This window comes from Doryrhamphus excisus, linkage group LG3 (assembly GCF_037039965.1).
Source record: "Doryrhamphus excisus strain RoL-2023G ecotype Guam linkage group LG3, RoL_Dexc_Guam_v1.1, whole genome shotgun sequence".
Taxonomy (NCBI): Eukaryota; Metazoa; Chordata; class Actinopteri; order Syngnathiformes; family Syngnathidae; genus Doryrhamphus; species Doryrhamphus excisus.
The window spans coordinates 9,847,541-9,865,389 of NC_136359.1; the positions used below are offsets into that span (position 1 = coordinate 9,847,541).

The window sequence follows — 17,849 nt, forward strand, 5'->3', positions numbered from 1 at the left end:
AACAGTACAAGAGTAAGTAAAAACGCACATTTCAATTAGCTACTGGTGAGAGTATCACTGACTGTGGTTTGACATGGTTAGAAAGGTGAACTGTTACACCTGGAAACAAACCGACATGGTTATAAGCCATGTCTTATCGTGACAACAAATGAGTATTAGGTTATTATTGGTTGTTTATTAGTTAGTCTTTACAGTGGTCCACCTACCACTGTATTCGGAATCGGGCAGAATTATATAAACCAGTATGAGACTACCGGCCCTGCCTCCACCCAGCGAGAGGCTCTATGACTGACAAAAGGGCTCACTCTATTCATGCTCTTGTTCTATGAACCCTCTACCTCCGGGGTGGGCAAATATTTTGACTCGTGGGACGCACGTGGGACAGTTAACAAAATTGACCGGAGGGCAAGAACATATACCGTATTTTCCGGACTGTAAGTCGCACTGTTTTTCATAGGTTGGCTGTTCCTGCAACCTGAGCGACTTATAAATGAAAAAGCTGTTTATGTTACATAAACACTGAACACCTTTTCTGTTCATGTTTATTTTTTGTGTAGCTGAATAACCATTGTGTTAGAATATCTTACACCTATTCAGCCTGTTCTCTAAATTAAAAATAAATTACCCACAAAAAATTTATTTTAAATTATGTATGTTTTTTTCTACCTAATTATGCATTTCGGGCCTAGACTTATACTCCGGAGCGACTTATAGTCCAGAAAATACTGTATTTAGCACACATACACACACTATTTTATGCTTATAATTTTCCTTGAATTATTTGTCTAATCTTATTTGTAAAAGTGTTATACTATCAGCTGTATGTTCTCATGTTCCTTTTTTCAGGAGCACTTTAAACATCAGACCACATCAAACTATGTCATTTAATTTTACGGTTTTGTTGTTTTGTTTTTTTTTACTAAGTAAGACATCCGACTTGCAAGTCATGTTCCCAGTTTGTATGTTAAAAGTTGAAATATTTAGAAAGCCCGATTCAAACACTTGGTGGGCCACATGTAGCCCTCGGGCCGTAGTTTGCCCACCCCTGCTCTACCTGTCTGTTTGGAGGTGGGAGACTGGTGGCAATATATTGAAAACGGCAATTTATCAAGTAAATTTTCACTTATTGCGTGATTCATTAAGTTATTTATTATCAATCCAAGCATAGTGCCCACAACGAGAAATGAATGAATCTTGCACGGTTTAATCTCAGGAGATCTTGTGACAGCCCTACTGTTCAGCACTTTGGTCAGTGGCTGGTGTTTGTAAAGTGCTATCCAAATAAAGTCTGCTTGGCTTGGCTCTCACATGGAACTAATTATGGCCGGCATATTCAACAGTGGAAATAATCAGAATGACTCCAAGTAAAAATGAGAATAATCCACATTGTCTAGGAAATTGTAGTAAAACAGTCGACTAGAAGTGATGGGAGACGTGAACAGCAGAAAGGAGGGGGTAGGCATGCCCAAGCGGGCAAGTTTCTGTTCGACAAAATCTGTTTAGAAGACGTCTCTATGTTCTTGTGCTGGCCCACATGGTGTGTACAGAGATGTGAGTTATGCGGCAGAGGTCGTCTGGGGTCACATGACGCTTTGTGCACTTCTACATGTTGCGCTAATTAGCGCTGTTAAGTGTGCCATTAATCGATCGGCTGTCTGGATGCAACATCTCATAATGGTGCTGCGCTCCAGCAACACCAAGCAATGAAATGTGCTTCAGGAAGCACACTCCCCACCCCGACCTCTGCCTCCCATGGTACAATACTACTGCTAAAAAGAGACGAATCATGGGTGGGAAGAGAAAGTGCAATTTGATGTCCAGACCTTTAACATGAATATACTGTCGTTGCTGATGTGCTACGCGGTGGAATCACACGCCATTCTCACAACAGTGACATGTAAATGAACAAAAACTCACCAGCTAAGAAGGGAGCCAAACAATGCAGGCAGGATAGACTGTACAAGTAAATAAACTAGTAGGAATTAGCATTTAATTACGCTCACCATTAAATATTCAAAACACTCACAAGTAATTCATCATGCCGTGGAATTACTTACTAGAGCTGTCAGAAAAACAAGGAAAAAACAGGGAGGAAAAAGTCAAACGTGATGCTAATTATTCAGTCAATCATGAAAAAAATACCTGTTTTGAGAAAAATTGCTTCCATCATGTAAAGACACTGTATTGTGTAGTTGTATGATTACAATCAAACCGGTAAAAGTTCATTGCCCCCCAAAAGTTGTACAGCTTGAAATTATCGGGGAAAAAAATCGAGACATCGGCAAATCTGGGACTAAGTGAGCAACAAAAGGATTAACACTACTCGTGTGTTTTGCTTTTTCTTCAATTGGATGAGGAAACTGTGTTGATAACCATAGAACCAGAAATGGAAAACACAGGAAAGGCTCCTTTAATTTAATTGTATTTACTGTATTTTCAGTAAGTTTTCGTAAGTCAGTCTATAAGTTTCTATTTTACGATGAGTCACTAGTCAGTATAAATGAGTCAGTATAAATCGCATCGGTCAAAAAATGCATCATGGAATGGGGTGCAAAAAAACTGTGTGCAAAAAAAAACATTTATTTAGAAATTTATTTCATAACATTGTTAAATTGGAATTGTTCCTGTAGGTCAGGGGTGGGCAAACTACGGCCCGGGGGCCACATGCGTCCACCAAGCGTTTGAATCCGGCCCGCCAGTTCCTTTCCAAGTCTTTCAACTTTCATTCATTTTCTACCGCTTATCCTCACAAATGCCAAGGGGGTGCTGGAGCCTATCCCAGCTGTCTTCGAGCAAGAGGCGGGGTACACCCTGAACTGGTTGCCAGGCAATCACAGGGCACATATAGACAAACAACCATTCACACTCACATTCATACCTATGGACAATTTGGAGTCGCCAATTAACCTAGCATGTTTTTGGAATGTGGGAGGAAAACCCACGCATGCACGGGGAGAACATGCAAACTCCACACAGAGATGGTCGAGGGTGGAATTGAACCCTGGTCTCCTAGCTGTGAGGTCTGCGTGCTAACTACTCGACCGTATTTCAATTTTTAATATATTCATACAAACTAGCAACATGACTTGCTAGTCGGATGTCTTATTTAGTAAAACAAAAACCAACAAAACTGTTAAATTAAATGACATAGTTTGATGTGGTCTGATGATTAAAGTGCTCCGGAAAAAAAGAACATGAGAACATACAGCTGATAGTATAACACTTTTACAGATAAAATTAGATTAATAATTAAAGGAAAATTATAAGCATAAAATAGTGTGTGTGTGTTAATACATTTTTATTTAAATATGTAATGATATATTTAAATATTTAATATATATACGTATATATATTTTATTTATATAAAATAAATATATAAAAAATATATATTATATTACATATATTTAAATATATAAATATTTATTTATATAAATATATATGATAAATATATGTTCTGGCCCCCCGGAGAATTTTGTTAACTCAGTGCGGCCCACAAGTCAAAATATTTGCCCACCCCTGCTGTAGGTGGTAATAAAACAGAACAAGTGAGTGGGTCCAACATGCCAGTTATCAAGAAAGCGAGTTCACCGAACTCCCGATCTCAACCCACATCACTTAAGCTTAGAGTGGCCTTTCAAGTGTGTCAATAGTAATATTCACTCTTTGGTTCATGTTCATTATAAATTATCGTATGTTCCGCACCATAAGGCGCACCGGATTACAAGGCGCAGCCTCAATTCTGGGCTTTATTTCTGTACTTAACCCATACATAAGGCACACCATATTATAACCACATGCTAAAACATGTGGCCTACAATGGAGGCAAAACAGTGACTTACTTGGACTTTTTTATATTTAACAAAACACCATGTTTTTATTAATCGTCTCCCACAAATCCATCAAAGTCCTCATCTTCTGTATCTGAATTGAACAATTGACATATTTCGCCATCAAACATGCAGGGTCCTCCATATGTAGAAATCTTAATGTGTCTTTAAATGTAATGGCTTCGGCTCCATAGTGCGGAAATTACAGTCCATTCTTTCCTTATGAGAGCAATCGCTTCCAAATAAGCAGGACTTGGAAGTCAACCAGTGCCACAGAGGTTCCACTGCATTTGGTTTTATTAATATTCCCTCCTTATAACGCAGTGTATGACAATGAAAGTATAATTCCCTGCTCATCATGATTAAGTATTTGGATACTAAAGATTTTAATGTGCAGCCAATTAACTACATCCCGTTAACAAGAGAGAACAAAATACTACTTTTATCCCTTAGAAGTACTAACATTGGGATCAAGCAGTGCGGATCCAGAGGGAAAAAATACAAAGAAGTCCAACTTTTCAAAAAGTCCATCAGCTGAGCAAGCAGGCAAAGCCACCTCATTAACAAGTAACACAAAGCTTCAGTAAAGTTACATTTGGAAGAAATAAGAAGAGCAAACCCAAATATGCAATTTTCAGTGTGTTCATGTACATAAGCGAGTGAGTAGAATTGCTCCAAGCAGACAAGTGGGGAAAAAAAAAGCATGAATAAATACAAAAAAAAGCTCCCTTATGAGTTCTGTGAGAACCTCAGTCAGGTCATTTTCACTGTCTTTTTTTTTTTTTTGCATAATGTCAAACAATAATATTAAAAACATCTGTCTGTGACCACATCAGGCATCACAAAGATGCTAAATAAAGTCTATTTTATTCAAATTCTAACCAGGCTGTCCGCTACACCAAAAAATAAAAATGTACTCGCTACAACCACAAAACATGCAAAATAAAATCTCTAAATCATATAAACGTCAATTCTACCAGATACCACATATTTATTTATTATTTTGTGGTTGCAAAGAACTGCTTCCAGATTGGCTTCATAAAGAACAGTAAGTATATAAAAAAGGAATTTCAACTCTCCTCTGAAATATTATATTTCAATGTAACTTCACAATACTTAATGGTTTTATTTAATCAATAATTTCCAACCACAGCACACAGAAGCATCAACATTTTAAAAGCTTGTGTGTTTCAGATCCTTTTCCCAAAATCTCCGGCGGATATGAACTGGAAGACCCAACAAATGAATTATATAAACATTCACTAAGCAAGAGATACTATGCAGCAATTCTCGACACTAATACAAACCATGTCAACAATAAAAAGCCCAAATACAATCAAGACATTGTGAAGCGTTGAACGTTTGAGAAGTTGTGTTTTTCTTCCCTCTCTGCCTACTTGAATGCAGCATATCAAATATAAACTATTCAGCATAGCCCACCTACAATGCCTGTAAAACATGTGGTAAACAACTCAGGGGTCTCCGAGTTCCTAAAACAAGCCGTGCTTTTCCTGCTTTTTCTGTTCAGGCGCAACTTTTAAGTTTAAAACAAAAAAAACAAAGACGACAACTCGAGCCAGCAAAAAATCAACAAGGCCAGTGGAGGAAACTCTGGTATGATGATGCAATGAGTTGAATTGACAGAGTTTAAGTTACTGGAGTGTATTTGCTTACATTTGAATATTATTATTTTATAATGTGCTTATTAATAATGCATTGTATTTTATTTTAATATATTTATTGTATTTTATCTAATAACTTTTTTCACAGCTGCACGTGTGGTTAGCCCGCAGGCCTCACAGCTAGGAAACCTCAGTTCGAACCACGGCCATCTCTGTGTGGAGTTTGCATGTTCTCCCCGTGCATGCGTGGGTTTTCTCCGGGTACTCCGGTTTCCTCCCACATGCCAAAAACATGCTAGGTTAATTGGCGACTCCAAATTGTCCATAGGTATGAATGTGAGTGTGAATGGTTGTTTGTCTATATGTGCCCTGTGATTGGCTGGCCACCAGTATAGTACCCCGCCTCTCTCCCGAAGACAGCTGGGATCGGCTCCAGCATACCCGTGACCCTTGTGAGGATAAGCGGTAGAAAATGAATGAATGAACTTTTTTTTCACAGCAGTTAACTTTTCGTACATTAAAAAAAATCAAAGTCCAGCACAATTAATAAAGGTTGATAATTTAAAAATTAGTTTAAAAAAAAAAAATAAAAAATTGATCCAGAAACAGGTTATGTCTATTAATGTATTTGTGCAAAAAAAATATTTCATCTATTTCATACGCATTACAAAGCATTTTTGTTAGTGGTAGACCGTTAGGACACTTTATATATTTCAGGAAAACCATTATAGTGCGTTATTTGTATGAAACTCAAGTAATCACCATGCGGCCATTTCAGCCTATATTTTTATGAAATAAAAATAAAATTCCCTAGAAATGTGTATTTTTCCACTAATTACAACATTAATGAAATCAAACTAAATTCTCAGTAAAAAGGTCTCGTATCTTGGTTAGATTTCTGCCAGCAGCCCATGACAGGTGGTACAAAGAAGGCAAAAAGGCAAGTGAGAGGTGCACAGAAATGAAAACACAAATTATGACAAGAGAGGAAGCAAAAACTGAACATAAATGAAAACATTGTATTAATTAAGAGATGGACAGTGGTAGTGTAGCAATCAAGAATGGAAGCATGGCCGGCCTTGAGAGCCGAAGGAAAGGATAAAAACAGAGACAGACAGACCATAATTGGGATCCCCTCACCAATACAGTTTCTGACCTCGTTAACCCCATCGGCTCGTTAAAGTCTCGTTACAGCAGCCTTCTGCGGACCCCATCTTATGTCACACCTTCATTAAGCCCATCGACCCACAGCGTTTATTAAACACATTCATTACCCCGAGTATTGAACCGCTGCTGTTACTGCTGCTATGGCCGGACCCTGAATGCATCACATTGGAGTGGGGTGGTCGGGAAACGCTGAAGACGAAGAAAAACAAAGAAAAACACACGACAGGTATGTAAATAAATGAATGCAAACACACGCCTTCCTGCCTCGTATTAATCATCACTAATGAAGTCAGTGATTAGAGCGGCTTTGGCCTCTCAATCACACAGACACGGAGAAGACAGGTGAAGGAGGGGGTGATTGAACGAGTGGGGTGTCGGACACGAGCAGGATAATAAACCAAAAAAAAGTAGAGCGCGGATCTGCGCCAAGGTTGAAAACCACAGAGCGCTTATTTGTATGTTCATTCAGTGTATCGCATCAGTTTCTGCAACTGGCAGCGTGTGCTCTGACAATAAGAAGGCAGTACATGATAATGCATGACCAGTACTAGTACAAAACAGAAACATGTGTACATAATGAGAGCAAATAAGCCATTTAAGGTGTAAATAGAACTCATGTTGGTGTGTGTCACAGACAATGTGTTCCCTAGCGAATCTTAACAGCGGGTGGACAGATGTGTAGGGGAGGAAATGATGTCAGAGGTTCAGAGTTGAGTTGAGCCCATGTTAATATTACGATTATTATCCCGCATATAGTGAGAGAACGGATGCACGGCGGAACAAGTGGTTAACACGCAGGCATCACAGCGAGACCCGAGTTCAATTCCACCCTCGGCCATCTCTGTGTGGAGTTTGCATGTTCTCCCTGTGTATGTGTGGGTTTTTTCCGGGTACTCCGGTTTCCTCCCACATTCCAAAAACATGCTAGGTTAATTAGCGACTCCAAATTGTCCATAGGTATGAATGTGAATGTGAATGGTTGTTTGTCTATATGTGCCCTGTGATTGGCTGGCCACCAGTCCAGAATGTACCCCGCCTGTCGCCCGAAGACAGCTGGGATAGGTTCCAGCACCCCCGCGACCCTTGTGAGGCTAGGCGGTAGAAAATCGATGAATGAATAGTGAGATTATTTCAAGGACGCTAATCCACTCCACAACCATGGCATCATTGCAGCCCTTGTCAAACAAAACAAAACAAAACAAAAAAGTTCATCATCACAGAGGATGAGAGCCAGATAGCGCGTCTGAAGAAAGCGGGACAGGGATTAAGACGAGTAAAAAGGCGTCCCACAGCAAGCTGTCACAAAGGGCCATGAATCACGCTGACATCCCTTGGCCGGGTGTCAGGAGGAGCTTTCGCCATCTGGAGCTCGATAAACACAACGGCATGCTCTTTAAATACACCTCAGAGCAAAGTACGGACACAAGGTCATAAAGGTTGCGGTCGAGGGCGGCTGGGGTTAAAAAAATTGAGAAAATATGTGTGTGCTTCTAAAGCGATAGCAAATCACTTAGGAAAAGGAAGAGTTGTATGCGTGTGGTCAAGGTGTTTTGTCAGTGCTTTTCTGTAAGAAATCACATGCCAAGTGTTGCGATAGCAAAACGTTACAAGAGTTCGCATTCAGACAAAAAAAAATGTCTCATGGAGACTAGGCCTGGGATATTAATAAATTAATGAATCAATCACACAATAAATGAAAATGAACTCATTTTGCCAGCTTCGGTATACCGCCATGCTCATACCTCGTCTCTCGCCTCTGAATCAGCAGGAAGAGAGTTCACTCTGTGCATCGGTTTGTTTCTATACAACAATGGCACGAACGGAGTGAACCCTTTTGTCAGTCATGCAATTTCTCAGTTCGGTGGGGGGAGACGGGCCCGCGAGCATACACACAGTGTGTATATTGTCATGTTTTTTTCCATTGCACGTTCTTAAAAGTAAAATTAAAATCTCTTCTCATGTCATTCTCACAGACCCAATCTCGTGTATCATCTTGTCTCATGAACGCAGCTTCTTATGACACCCCTAGTCTCCATAAAGTTGTATCTCAGCAGGATTCTGAATGTTACCATACTCTTAGGTCGTGCCCATGCCCCTGCGTGGCAGCCATGTTTTTCCCCAACCAATCTTGCTCAGGCTTTGCACACAGGCTTTGTGCTTGCAAGTCCTCTAAAAGGTGTATACCAAATTTCATGGTGATTTGGCAACACACCTTGTGTTGTTTTGTACAGATCACTGAGCTGTCAATCCAGTGAATGAGGGTTCGACCATTGGGTGCCTAATAACAGCACCAACATGTGATGCATTTGTCAGAAAAATAATACCACAGGCAACACAATAGGGGTGAATGTTTTGGCAAATTTACTCTCCACAATACGGTCCCAGCTTCATTTAGATGACCTATTGGAATTGTTTTTAATTCTTGCACCACATCCCTTAGGAACAAATAAAGCCTTCCGATTCTTATACTGTATATACGCCCATAGGACTTATTTAGATACATTTGCAGAATCTAATGAGTTCCAATACAAAAACAGTATCCACAATGACAATTATTACCATGGCTGTAGTTAATATGTATCATACTCAAGGTTTCTAATGTTTTATTCCTATATCCTACTAATGAGATACACAAAGCCTTGATAGCAGCTATCAAAAGGGACACCATTATCTTTGCATGGGCAGAATTTCCATTGTATTGGCGGAGTGCACATGCAAACTTCTATATAGTTATTATTCTCCATGCTAATAAGAGATACAGTTTCACAAAATAATGTAAAATCTCAATTTTTGCACACGCTCGCACACGCACACACACACACACACACACACACACACTCACAAAAAATATATCCTGCTTATATCCTGCCTTACTACGCCCTCTGTAGGAACACAGTAAAACTGCAACTACCAACCTGTGAATCACGCTGGAGAGGAGGATAGGGGAAAAACTTCAATAAATTAAGAATGGAAATATTGCCATAAAAAAAAGTCAACATTATTTTTGAGACCATTTTTTTTTTCATGAATGTAAAGATTATACAGCATAATAAGGTGTGCAGATCGTATCAAAAGCAATAAACTTTAATTGCTCAATAGTATTTAACAGTGGAATTGGAATATCAAGAGCTTACCAACAGTGTGTGTGAAATATGCTGTTTACATTTGATGAGATGGAACGTTTTGTCAGAGCCTGTTCAAAGCATACGTTTTGGATGCAGCAAAATGCGTTTGGTGCTCAGTGAGGTGTTATATTTGAAGAATCACAGCAACTGAAACATAACTTCCACTGTTTTGTATTATTGATTTCATAGCCGGTCACAAACTTCAGAACATGACGATGCGCAAACGGGCTGAAATTGACATCAGATTGTGTTTTATGCACAAGAGGCGTGAAGAAAACACTGTTTGCAGTTTATTTTCACATGTCTATGGCTTCAAATCACTGTGTGTCATGACGCTAAAAGAAACTGCTGGTGGTACCCCTGTGTGGTACTCCTATCATTCCCGGGTACCGTGTCCGGAAAATCACTTATTTGCATTTGCTTGCTTGTTATTCCTTCCTTGCAGCGCTGTGTGTGTACACTCAAACACGCATGCACATGTCAATTTACCAAGGCTGTCATAATTATCGGGTTTGTTTTTATATGGCATGCGGTTAATTGATTTATTGATTACAGTGACAAGCCTAGGTGGAGTTCATGTGTCTGTCACATCAAAAGTAATCATTCCACTACTCTTTCTTAAGGACATGTTGCTCAGGAATCCCTTCCCTGAGTAATGAATGTCGAAACAAAATCACTACGGTGAAATATCGCTTCACAGACTGGTAATCCCCCCCCCCCAAAAAAAGTTTTTCCAGTTCTGCTATTTGTTTTTCTCTCTACCAGCTTTAAAGTGTGTTTTGTTGTGTGGGCACATCGGCGGAGGGAACTTATTGATGGTGTCTGAGTGCAGCCGCCTGTCCAAGTTTAAGTCTGAGCTCATTAATGCATCTTATTACTCTTCGGGCAAAGACGTCCGAGTAGCAACAGCTACAAACACATGCACACAAACACACACCAGCGTTTTGGGGGGTGAAACAGATCAATGGAGAAGCACTTGAAGGAGGATATTGAAGAGAGGAAAGTGTCGTTACGTCCCAATACACACCCAGAATCTAAATAGGCGCAATGGTCCAAGTACAACTTTTCTATATGAGAATACGCATCACCTGGTACCACCAACATTCAGTCAATAAACAAGTGGAATTGCATTAAATATGCAAAAAAAACACCACAACTTTACAAATTATTTCAATAAAAATACTATTAATTTGGTTGAAAAATGTGCAGAATTTAAATCTAATAAATAGAAATTAAATACATGTATTTAAAAGAAAAAAACTACATACAGTACATACATGCAAAATATTAAATAAATATGTACCAAAGAAATTCAAAAACAATTGGTCCATAAATATGCAAAATATGAGATGGAAATATTTTTTCATAAAATAAAAATACATAAAAAAATATTTGGGGCCTTAAAACTGTCGAATTTCATTAAAATTAAATAAAAAAAAAAATGTAATTCATACAAATTTGGTAAATAAATATGTAACATCCTGAGATGTAATGTAGAAATGCATACTTGTGCTCAACCCACTGTACAAAAACACAATTGTACATCAGTCAAACACACCACAAACTAAATTTTCGGTGGAAAAAATGTGATGTCACAGCAAGACCCCAGCAAATCTCCTTAGACGCCAGTTCAGCACGTGTTTTTGTGATGCCCCCAGAATGAAAGAAAAGGTGTGATGAGAGCAGTCACCCGAAGACAGCTGGGATAGACTCCAGCATACCCACGACCCTCGTGAGGATAAGCGGTAGAAAATAAAGGAATGAATGAATGTTCCTGTGTGGGAAAGGATTTTATATAACCCAGGAAATTTCCCCAAAGCTTAGACCGGCAGCTTGATCAGTAAATAAAAATGAAAACCAGAGTAATACACAGCAGCTTCTGTCTATCTAGCAATCCATGGGTGTTTGTAAAACAGAAACCTTGCGGCGTTAAAGTGAAATCATGTGACAAACCCAAAAATTCCTCCGCTTTTGAAGTTGCGACACAATGCACTATTTGTGTGTGTGTGTGTGTGTGGTGGATCTATTTCTGTGTGATTGAAGTCAAATATGTGAATAAAGTTTCCACAGGACATTCCAGTACAGCTGGCAACTGTTCAGTCCATCAGCGCCTGTGTGTGTGTGTGTGTGTTGTGTTTGTCCCCGTCTTTTTTCTTTAACAAGGCCTTGTGTGTATTGATACATGTCAAAAGGGTGATCCCATAATCAGCGACAGCTATCATTAGCACTTCCTTTGTCTCAGAGGGCCCTATAATCTAGCTAATTAAATCTGAAAATGTCAATATACAATTTAATCTGCCTGATTGGCCCGTCGGTTAGGGAGGGGTTCGCTGTCATTTCGATGGCCGTAGGAAGCCTAACAATGACAGCCCATCAGGCCACAGAGAAACAGTTCACTCCAACGGACCGCCTTTTCATGTTGATGCTAAGAGAAATAAATTCCCTCCCATGAAGTGCCGGAGAATGACGGGGAAAAACGTAGCAAAAATCTGCGTAGGCTGATTGAAAATGCAAAGTAGTAATTAGCCCTTAATTGAGGGCACATGCTAATCTATGTTAGGGCATCTGCAATTCCACGTCCTGGACTGATTAAAATTGTAAATAATCAGTGCATGTGTGTGTGAAAATCTTTCAATCCTATTGCGGTAAAATGAAGCGCACGCTCTGTGATTTTAACAAGACAGGAGGGCAGATAAAGCACATTTAGGAGAGCGTAAAAAAAAAAAAAAAAAGAAAAGTGCTTCCTGGGCAAAAATGTTCACCGTTTGCAGGGTGAGTTTAATTGAAAGGAAGAAACAATTACAGCAAAGAAGAATCAGTGCTGCAGTTTTTTTTTTTTACAACTCAAAACTTTCACAGTAGTCTTCTCCTCCCTGAAGAAAATGTGTTTTTCTCCGAGCCTTTGCCCTTCCAGGTGATGGGAGACAACGGAATAAGAATGGGCAAGAGGAAAGCAAACACTTCAGAGGATGAAAACAAGCTTTGAAAGGCAACTGCTGCCATAAACCAAGTGTGACATAAATAGTGGATGAGCAGCACTAAGGAATGCATGGGTCGCAGTGCAAAGAGACGTTTAAAGCCACCTGCTTCCCTGAAAAGACTCTCCTCGCCTCGGATCATCTCAGAGTGCCACTCTGTCCAGCAACAAATACACATGGACACATCCTGAATGTTACTCCGACAAAGTGATATCCTATCCCCTTCAAGGAATATCAGTGGAACATGTTTTCCTCATGAATTTGCTCCAAAAGGTCCAACAAAAACCGAGGCAATTTTTCCCCATGTAGGAAATAATTTGTTGCAAACACCAACAAATCCATCCATCCATCTTCCTCCACTTATCCGGGCCCGGGTCACCGGGGCAGCAGTTTCAGTAGGGAAGCCAACCTTCCCGGCCCCCAGCCCCGGCCCCCGGCCACCTCCTCCAGCTCCACCGGGAGGACACCAAGGCATCCCCAGGCCAGCTGTGAGACATCCCTCCAGGTCTATCCGAGGTCTGTCCCTGGGCCTTCTCCCGGCTGGGCATGCCCCTCACCATATCTCTTAGGCAACAAAGTAGTGCAATCCATTTCAACATAATTCATAAACAACAAAAATTCCACACAATTTCCAGAATTATTAATCATCCATTGTTATGTCCACCCCTGTAAAACAGCCAGGTGGGTGCTTCAAGGACACATGAGCAAAGCAGAGCTTTTGCTCACACGGCACTCCAAACAGAGAGAAGACCCTCCGGTACGGAACCAAAACCCACAACGATGACATGAAGCAAGAAAAGAACGGCAAAGAAAAAAGCAGAGACCACACTGTAACATCCTGTGGCGCTTTGCTTAATCAAGTTTGGAGGAAAGAGTTTTCTAAAGGCCCCATATTAGAAGCAGATCATGTACAGAAGATGACCTCATTAAAGTTCCTTCGGCCCTTTTGAGTTGTTTTAATTGGTAAAGTATAACCCCAGCCTAGACATAATAATCCCCTCCTCAGACTTATCTAAACTCCAAAAGAATGACTCACATTTTTAGAAATGTCTGCAATGCAAACCGCTGCGCTGAAATGTTAATAGAAACAATATTCATCTCTCAGCAAGAGGCTCTGCCTAATATGGTGTACAATTAAGTTGATGAATGGGCTTTTAACAAACTGAGCTATTGTTAACAATAGTGAGTGGGCTAATTCATCAAGATCTTCATGGTTACTTTGGAATGAAGGGACGGAAGAAGAGGGAAAAAAAGACAAATGAAAGGGATTAGAGGCTGACATGACAAATGACTAGTTATATTTTATTTCTGTACAAAAGTCCAGATACAAAGCCAAATGGCCGTTCAAAGAGGTTTCGTGATAGCCATTTGGCAAACTGCAGTGCTTTGAATAAAATCTGTCAGCGAATGCAACAGACTGGCATTTCTCGGAGGGTGAAATGGCACACTCTAGTGGTCAATTTAATAACACTCTACCACCTCAGTTACTGTTGTGAAATCATGTCTAACTCTACTAGACAAAGTTGTTTTACAAGATTATTAGAATGCTATTTTTGTTTTCATCTAAACATTTTCTGTATTATTTTATCCAAGATATGTGTATTTTATTAGTATTATGTATTATTATTTTATTACAACATGCCTCTTTATTGTCATTGTTAGTATTGGGTTGGAATCACCTTTTTGGTGCCAAAAATCAGTATGCGGATCAAAAGGATCCCCTGTGGCGACTCCGTAATCAGGAAAAAGCCGAAAGAAACAAATAAAACATTAGACCCCTGCATACATGAAATAATGCCCCTATAGTCTACGTTACACTCCTATTGGTCTTTGTTTATGCCACAACACTAATGCACAAGCTCCGAGATCCCTCCGGGGTCATATAAGAGTTAGTCTCCAATTTATTTGATGTGTTTACGAAAGGGAGTGGGGAAGGACAAAGTAAAAAGCCAAAAACATAGCACTTCCACATGGAATGGAAGGAAAACTAATAATTATTTATTACTGAGTAAATATAATTATTATTGTCATTTATTTATCAATATTGTGTTTCTCAAGTTCATTGCAAGTGGTGTATTTTGCTGTATTGTTTTTTTATTATCATTTGTATCCATTTTTATTGCATTAGTAATTATTTAATGATTTAGTTTAAATCCGGTTCTCTTTATATTGATACATTTTTGGCATACTCACATTAGTGATATTTTTTTGTTCTTTGTACTTTGACTTTATATCTGAGGTCTTTTTCTACAGAAAACACTTATTTTACAATTGGAACATACCATAATACACAGATTACTCCAGCATACCTGCAGCCCTAGTGAGGATAAGCGGTATAAAAAAAGGCTGGATGGATGGATATTGAAGTTATTTTCCACAATTTCAAGTCAGTTTTGCGGTAACCCCAATATCACTGTGGTAAGCTGCAGGATTCAAAGATAATCTGTCCCAGCAAACTTTAAATAACATTGCTATGGTGTCTAAGGACATCCTTTAGGGCGGGGAACCATAACAACATGAAGAAAACAGTCCAAAACCAATCACACTGCTCCCCACAGTTATTTTGGGAACAGTAGCGACAATGAGGATGCACACAAAGTAAAAGGACTCACCAGTTTGTTCTCCTGCAAGTACAGTTTCTGCAGTTTGGGGCATCCTTTGGCCAAAGCCACCATGCCATCATCACTGACGCCGTAGCATTGACCCAGGTGAATGTCCTTCAGCTCACTGCAGCGCTCTCCTATCTGAGGGAGCATGGAAAAGGGTCATGCGGTTGTCTTGTTTGTCAGAAGACTACATAGAACTCCAGATAGATACCTTTATTAGCGCTCTGTCCGTCAGTTTGTCCTGGTTGCCTACATGCACCTTCACCAGCTGAGGGCAGTGTGAAGCCAAGGCAGCCAGGGATGAGTCTCCCAGCTGCTTGCACCTGTACGCTGTGTACTTCTGCAGACCTGGACAGTGAGAAGCCAAAGCTGAGACGCCGTGGTCGTGGACCCCCCTGCAGTCGGAGATGTTTATCTCCGTCACATTCTGACGTCGAGAGGCTATTTGCACCAGGAGATCATCGTTTACCTGGAAAGAAAGGAAAAGTCTGAGTCAGGGGGTGTGTGTGCTACAAAGGCAACAAAGTGTTGTTTTGTATTGATTCCCTAAGATGGCAGTATTTGATGCATGATGAGCGGTCAGTATTAAGCTGATTTATCTAACTCTGCATGCATTTTAAAATGTTGGTTGCACTAACCATGTGTTGATGTGAAACTCTGTAATTATGCTGGTTGAGCAGTTTCCTCCTTACCGCTATTACAAAATTGGTTCTCTTGCTGTGGTGTTGTGCAATATACTTGTATATAAATGCTATATTCTTCTCTCCACTTTCCACAAAGTTCCACAATTAACGACCCATCGTCTTTATGGTTTAGCTAAATGAACTCCCACGTTATTCATATTTCCCTGCGTGTTGACTTACTTGTTGTAGGCCACTGAGGTCGATTTGCTTCCAGAACTGGAAGTCCAAGCAGAGGTCCCTCCAGTATTTGCAGACTAAAGAAGCACACAGGCAGCGCTCCTTCACCGTCAAGTTTGAGAGAACCTGTGATCAGAGAGAAGGTAGCTTGTCACCAAACCCACAGAATTACATCTTTTAATACAAACAGCCAACTTCGGGGAGTGTTGGATGATGTCTGACCTTAAGAAGAATAGATGAAGGCAGGTGGTTGATACTTAAAGGGTCAGTAGCATCACAACCTTTGACCTGGCAGTCGTCGTAGTTCTGCAGGCTGGAGGGGGACATGTCCAAGCTATGGGGTGGACCAACCTGACCATCGGCCGGTGTCGAGGAGGAGGATGGAGAAGAGGAGGAGCAAGAGGGAAGTGAGCGGAGTGGAAGGTGGCAGTGACCAGTTTCAGAGTTCGTAGAAGCCTCTCCAGCACTTCCTCCCACTCCACCGTTTTCCAAGCCCCCATCGGGGGCAGCAAAGGCACAGCGTGGCTGCTTGTTGCAAGGGGTGCACCTCTGGACCTCTGAACACTTCCTCTTACACACCTGTACACAAGGAGACACAAGATGTATGCTAAGATGACCACAATGTAGACCACTAACATAGAGATCTGGTTGTGTGGTTGGTCCACACTCCTTTTAAACAGACGTGACATGCTTAGTTCCATTTTTTTTTTAGAATAAAGATTAGATTACCATCTCAGCGTAGTCAGGTACAGGCACAGGAATGGGTACAGTCACAGACACGCCAGCAGTCCGAAAAAGAGCAGGCGGTGGAATCAGCTTAGCCGGAACAGTTGATAACAAGCTCCTCCCCTGGCCTTCCCAAATAGCTAACTCTGGTGAAGTGAGCAGGAACTTGGAGCAGTCCTCAGGAGAGGCGAGCGTCGCGTACCGCTCTGCGAGTTTGGAGGCGGCTATCGCTGGGCCGATGCTGTTGATGCCGCTGTTATTGCCGTTGATGCCGGTGGTCTCCAATGGATCGTTGTCGTCGTTGAGGCCACCGACGACGACACCGCCGCCGCCGCTGTTGCTGCTGCTGCTGCTGCTGCTGCTGCTGCTACTACTGTGCACAATGAAGCAGAGCATGCAAGGCCCCTGCAGGAAACAGTTCCTCTTCTTCTTCTTCTTGTGATGCTGCTTGCGAGACCTCTTCTTCAGGCGGTAACCATTTTTCGAAAGAATATGGCCCATATAGATGACTCAGGAAAACTCTAAAATGGATGGAGATCAAACAACATGTGTTATCATGGGAAAAGGTTCAACATCTTTAACTGCACAATTAGAGAATGATACACCTCTAGAGACTAGAATCATCACAGTATGAAGCACTACCACAACTACCTTTTTTTTAATTCTGCAACTCTCTGGCAGTCTCTGTCAATTTCTTACATTGCATAGCCTTATTCGACTGGTCATGTGTACCTGTAATACCAGTTTGGCACAGAAACAGTGGCATGGCTGCTACCGAATGACAACATAAAGATGTAAACAGAGAACAGGTGGCCAGTTGATGCACATCCACCAACAAAGCAATACTATAGTGACGATCTACCATTGTGATGTCGCTTTAAAATCCCTACAGCATCATTGCAAGCTTTAGTGTATGATGAAAAAGGGGGCTATTAGAT

At 40.7% G+C, this 17,849-nt stretch overlaps 1 protein-coding gene across 4 annotated transcripts in view; it reads right to left on the reverse strand.

The window, feature by feature from the left end:
• The window catches only part of fbxl17 (F-box and leucine-rich repeat protein 17), a 235,595-nt gene that overhangs the window by 217,473 nt on the left and 273 nt on the right, over positions 1–17,849 (reverse strand). For 2 of the 4 annotated variants that reach the window (XM_058071437.2, XM_058071440.2), the window contains exons 2-6: positions 16,915–17,432; positions 16,408–16,764; positions 16,189–16,311; positions 15,537–15,794; positions 15,332–15,463 (exon numbers count right to left, since the gene is read on the reverse strand). In XM_058071437.2, the coding sequence (XP_057927420.2) occupies positions 15,332–15,463; positions 15,537–15,794; positions 16,189–16,311; positions 16,408–16,764; positions 16,915–17,412 (1,368 nt within the window). In that variant the 5' untranslated portion in view covers positions 17,413–17,432. Of the gene's footprint in view, positions 1–15,331; positions 15,464–15,536; positions 15,795–16,188; positions 16,312–16,407; positions 16,765–16,914; positions 17,433–17,562; positions 17,696–17,773; positions 17,816–17,849 lie in introns of those variants that run through there. The other 2 variants (XM_058071439.2, XM_078789605.1) reach the window with 2 other exon arrangements.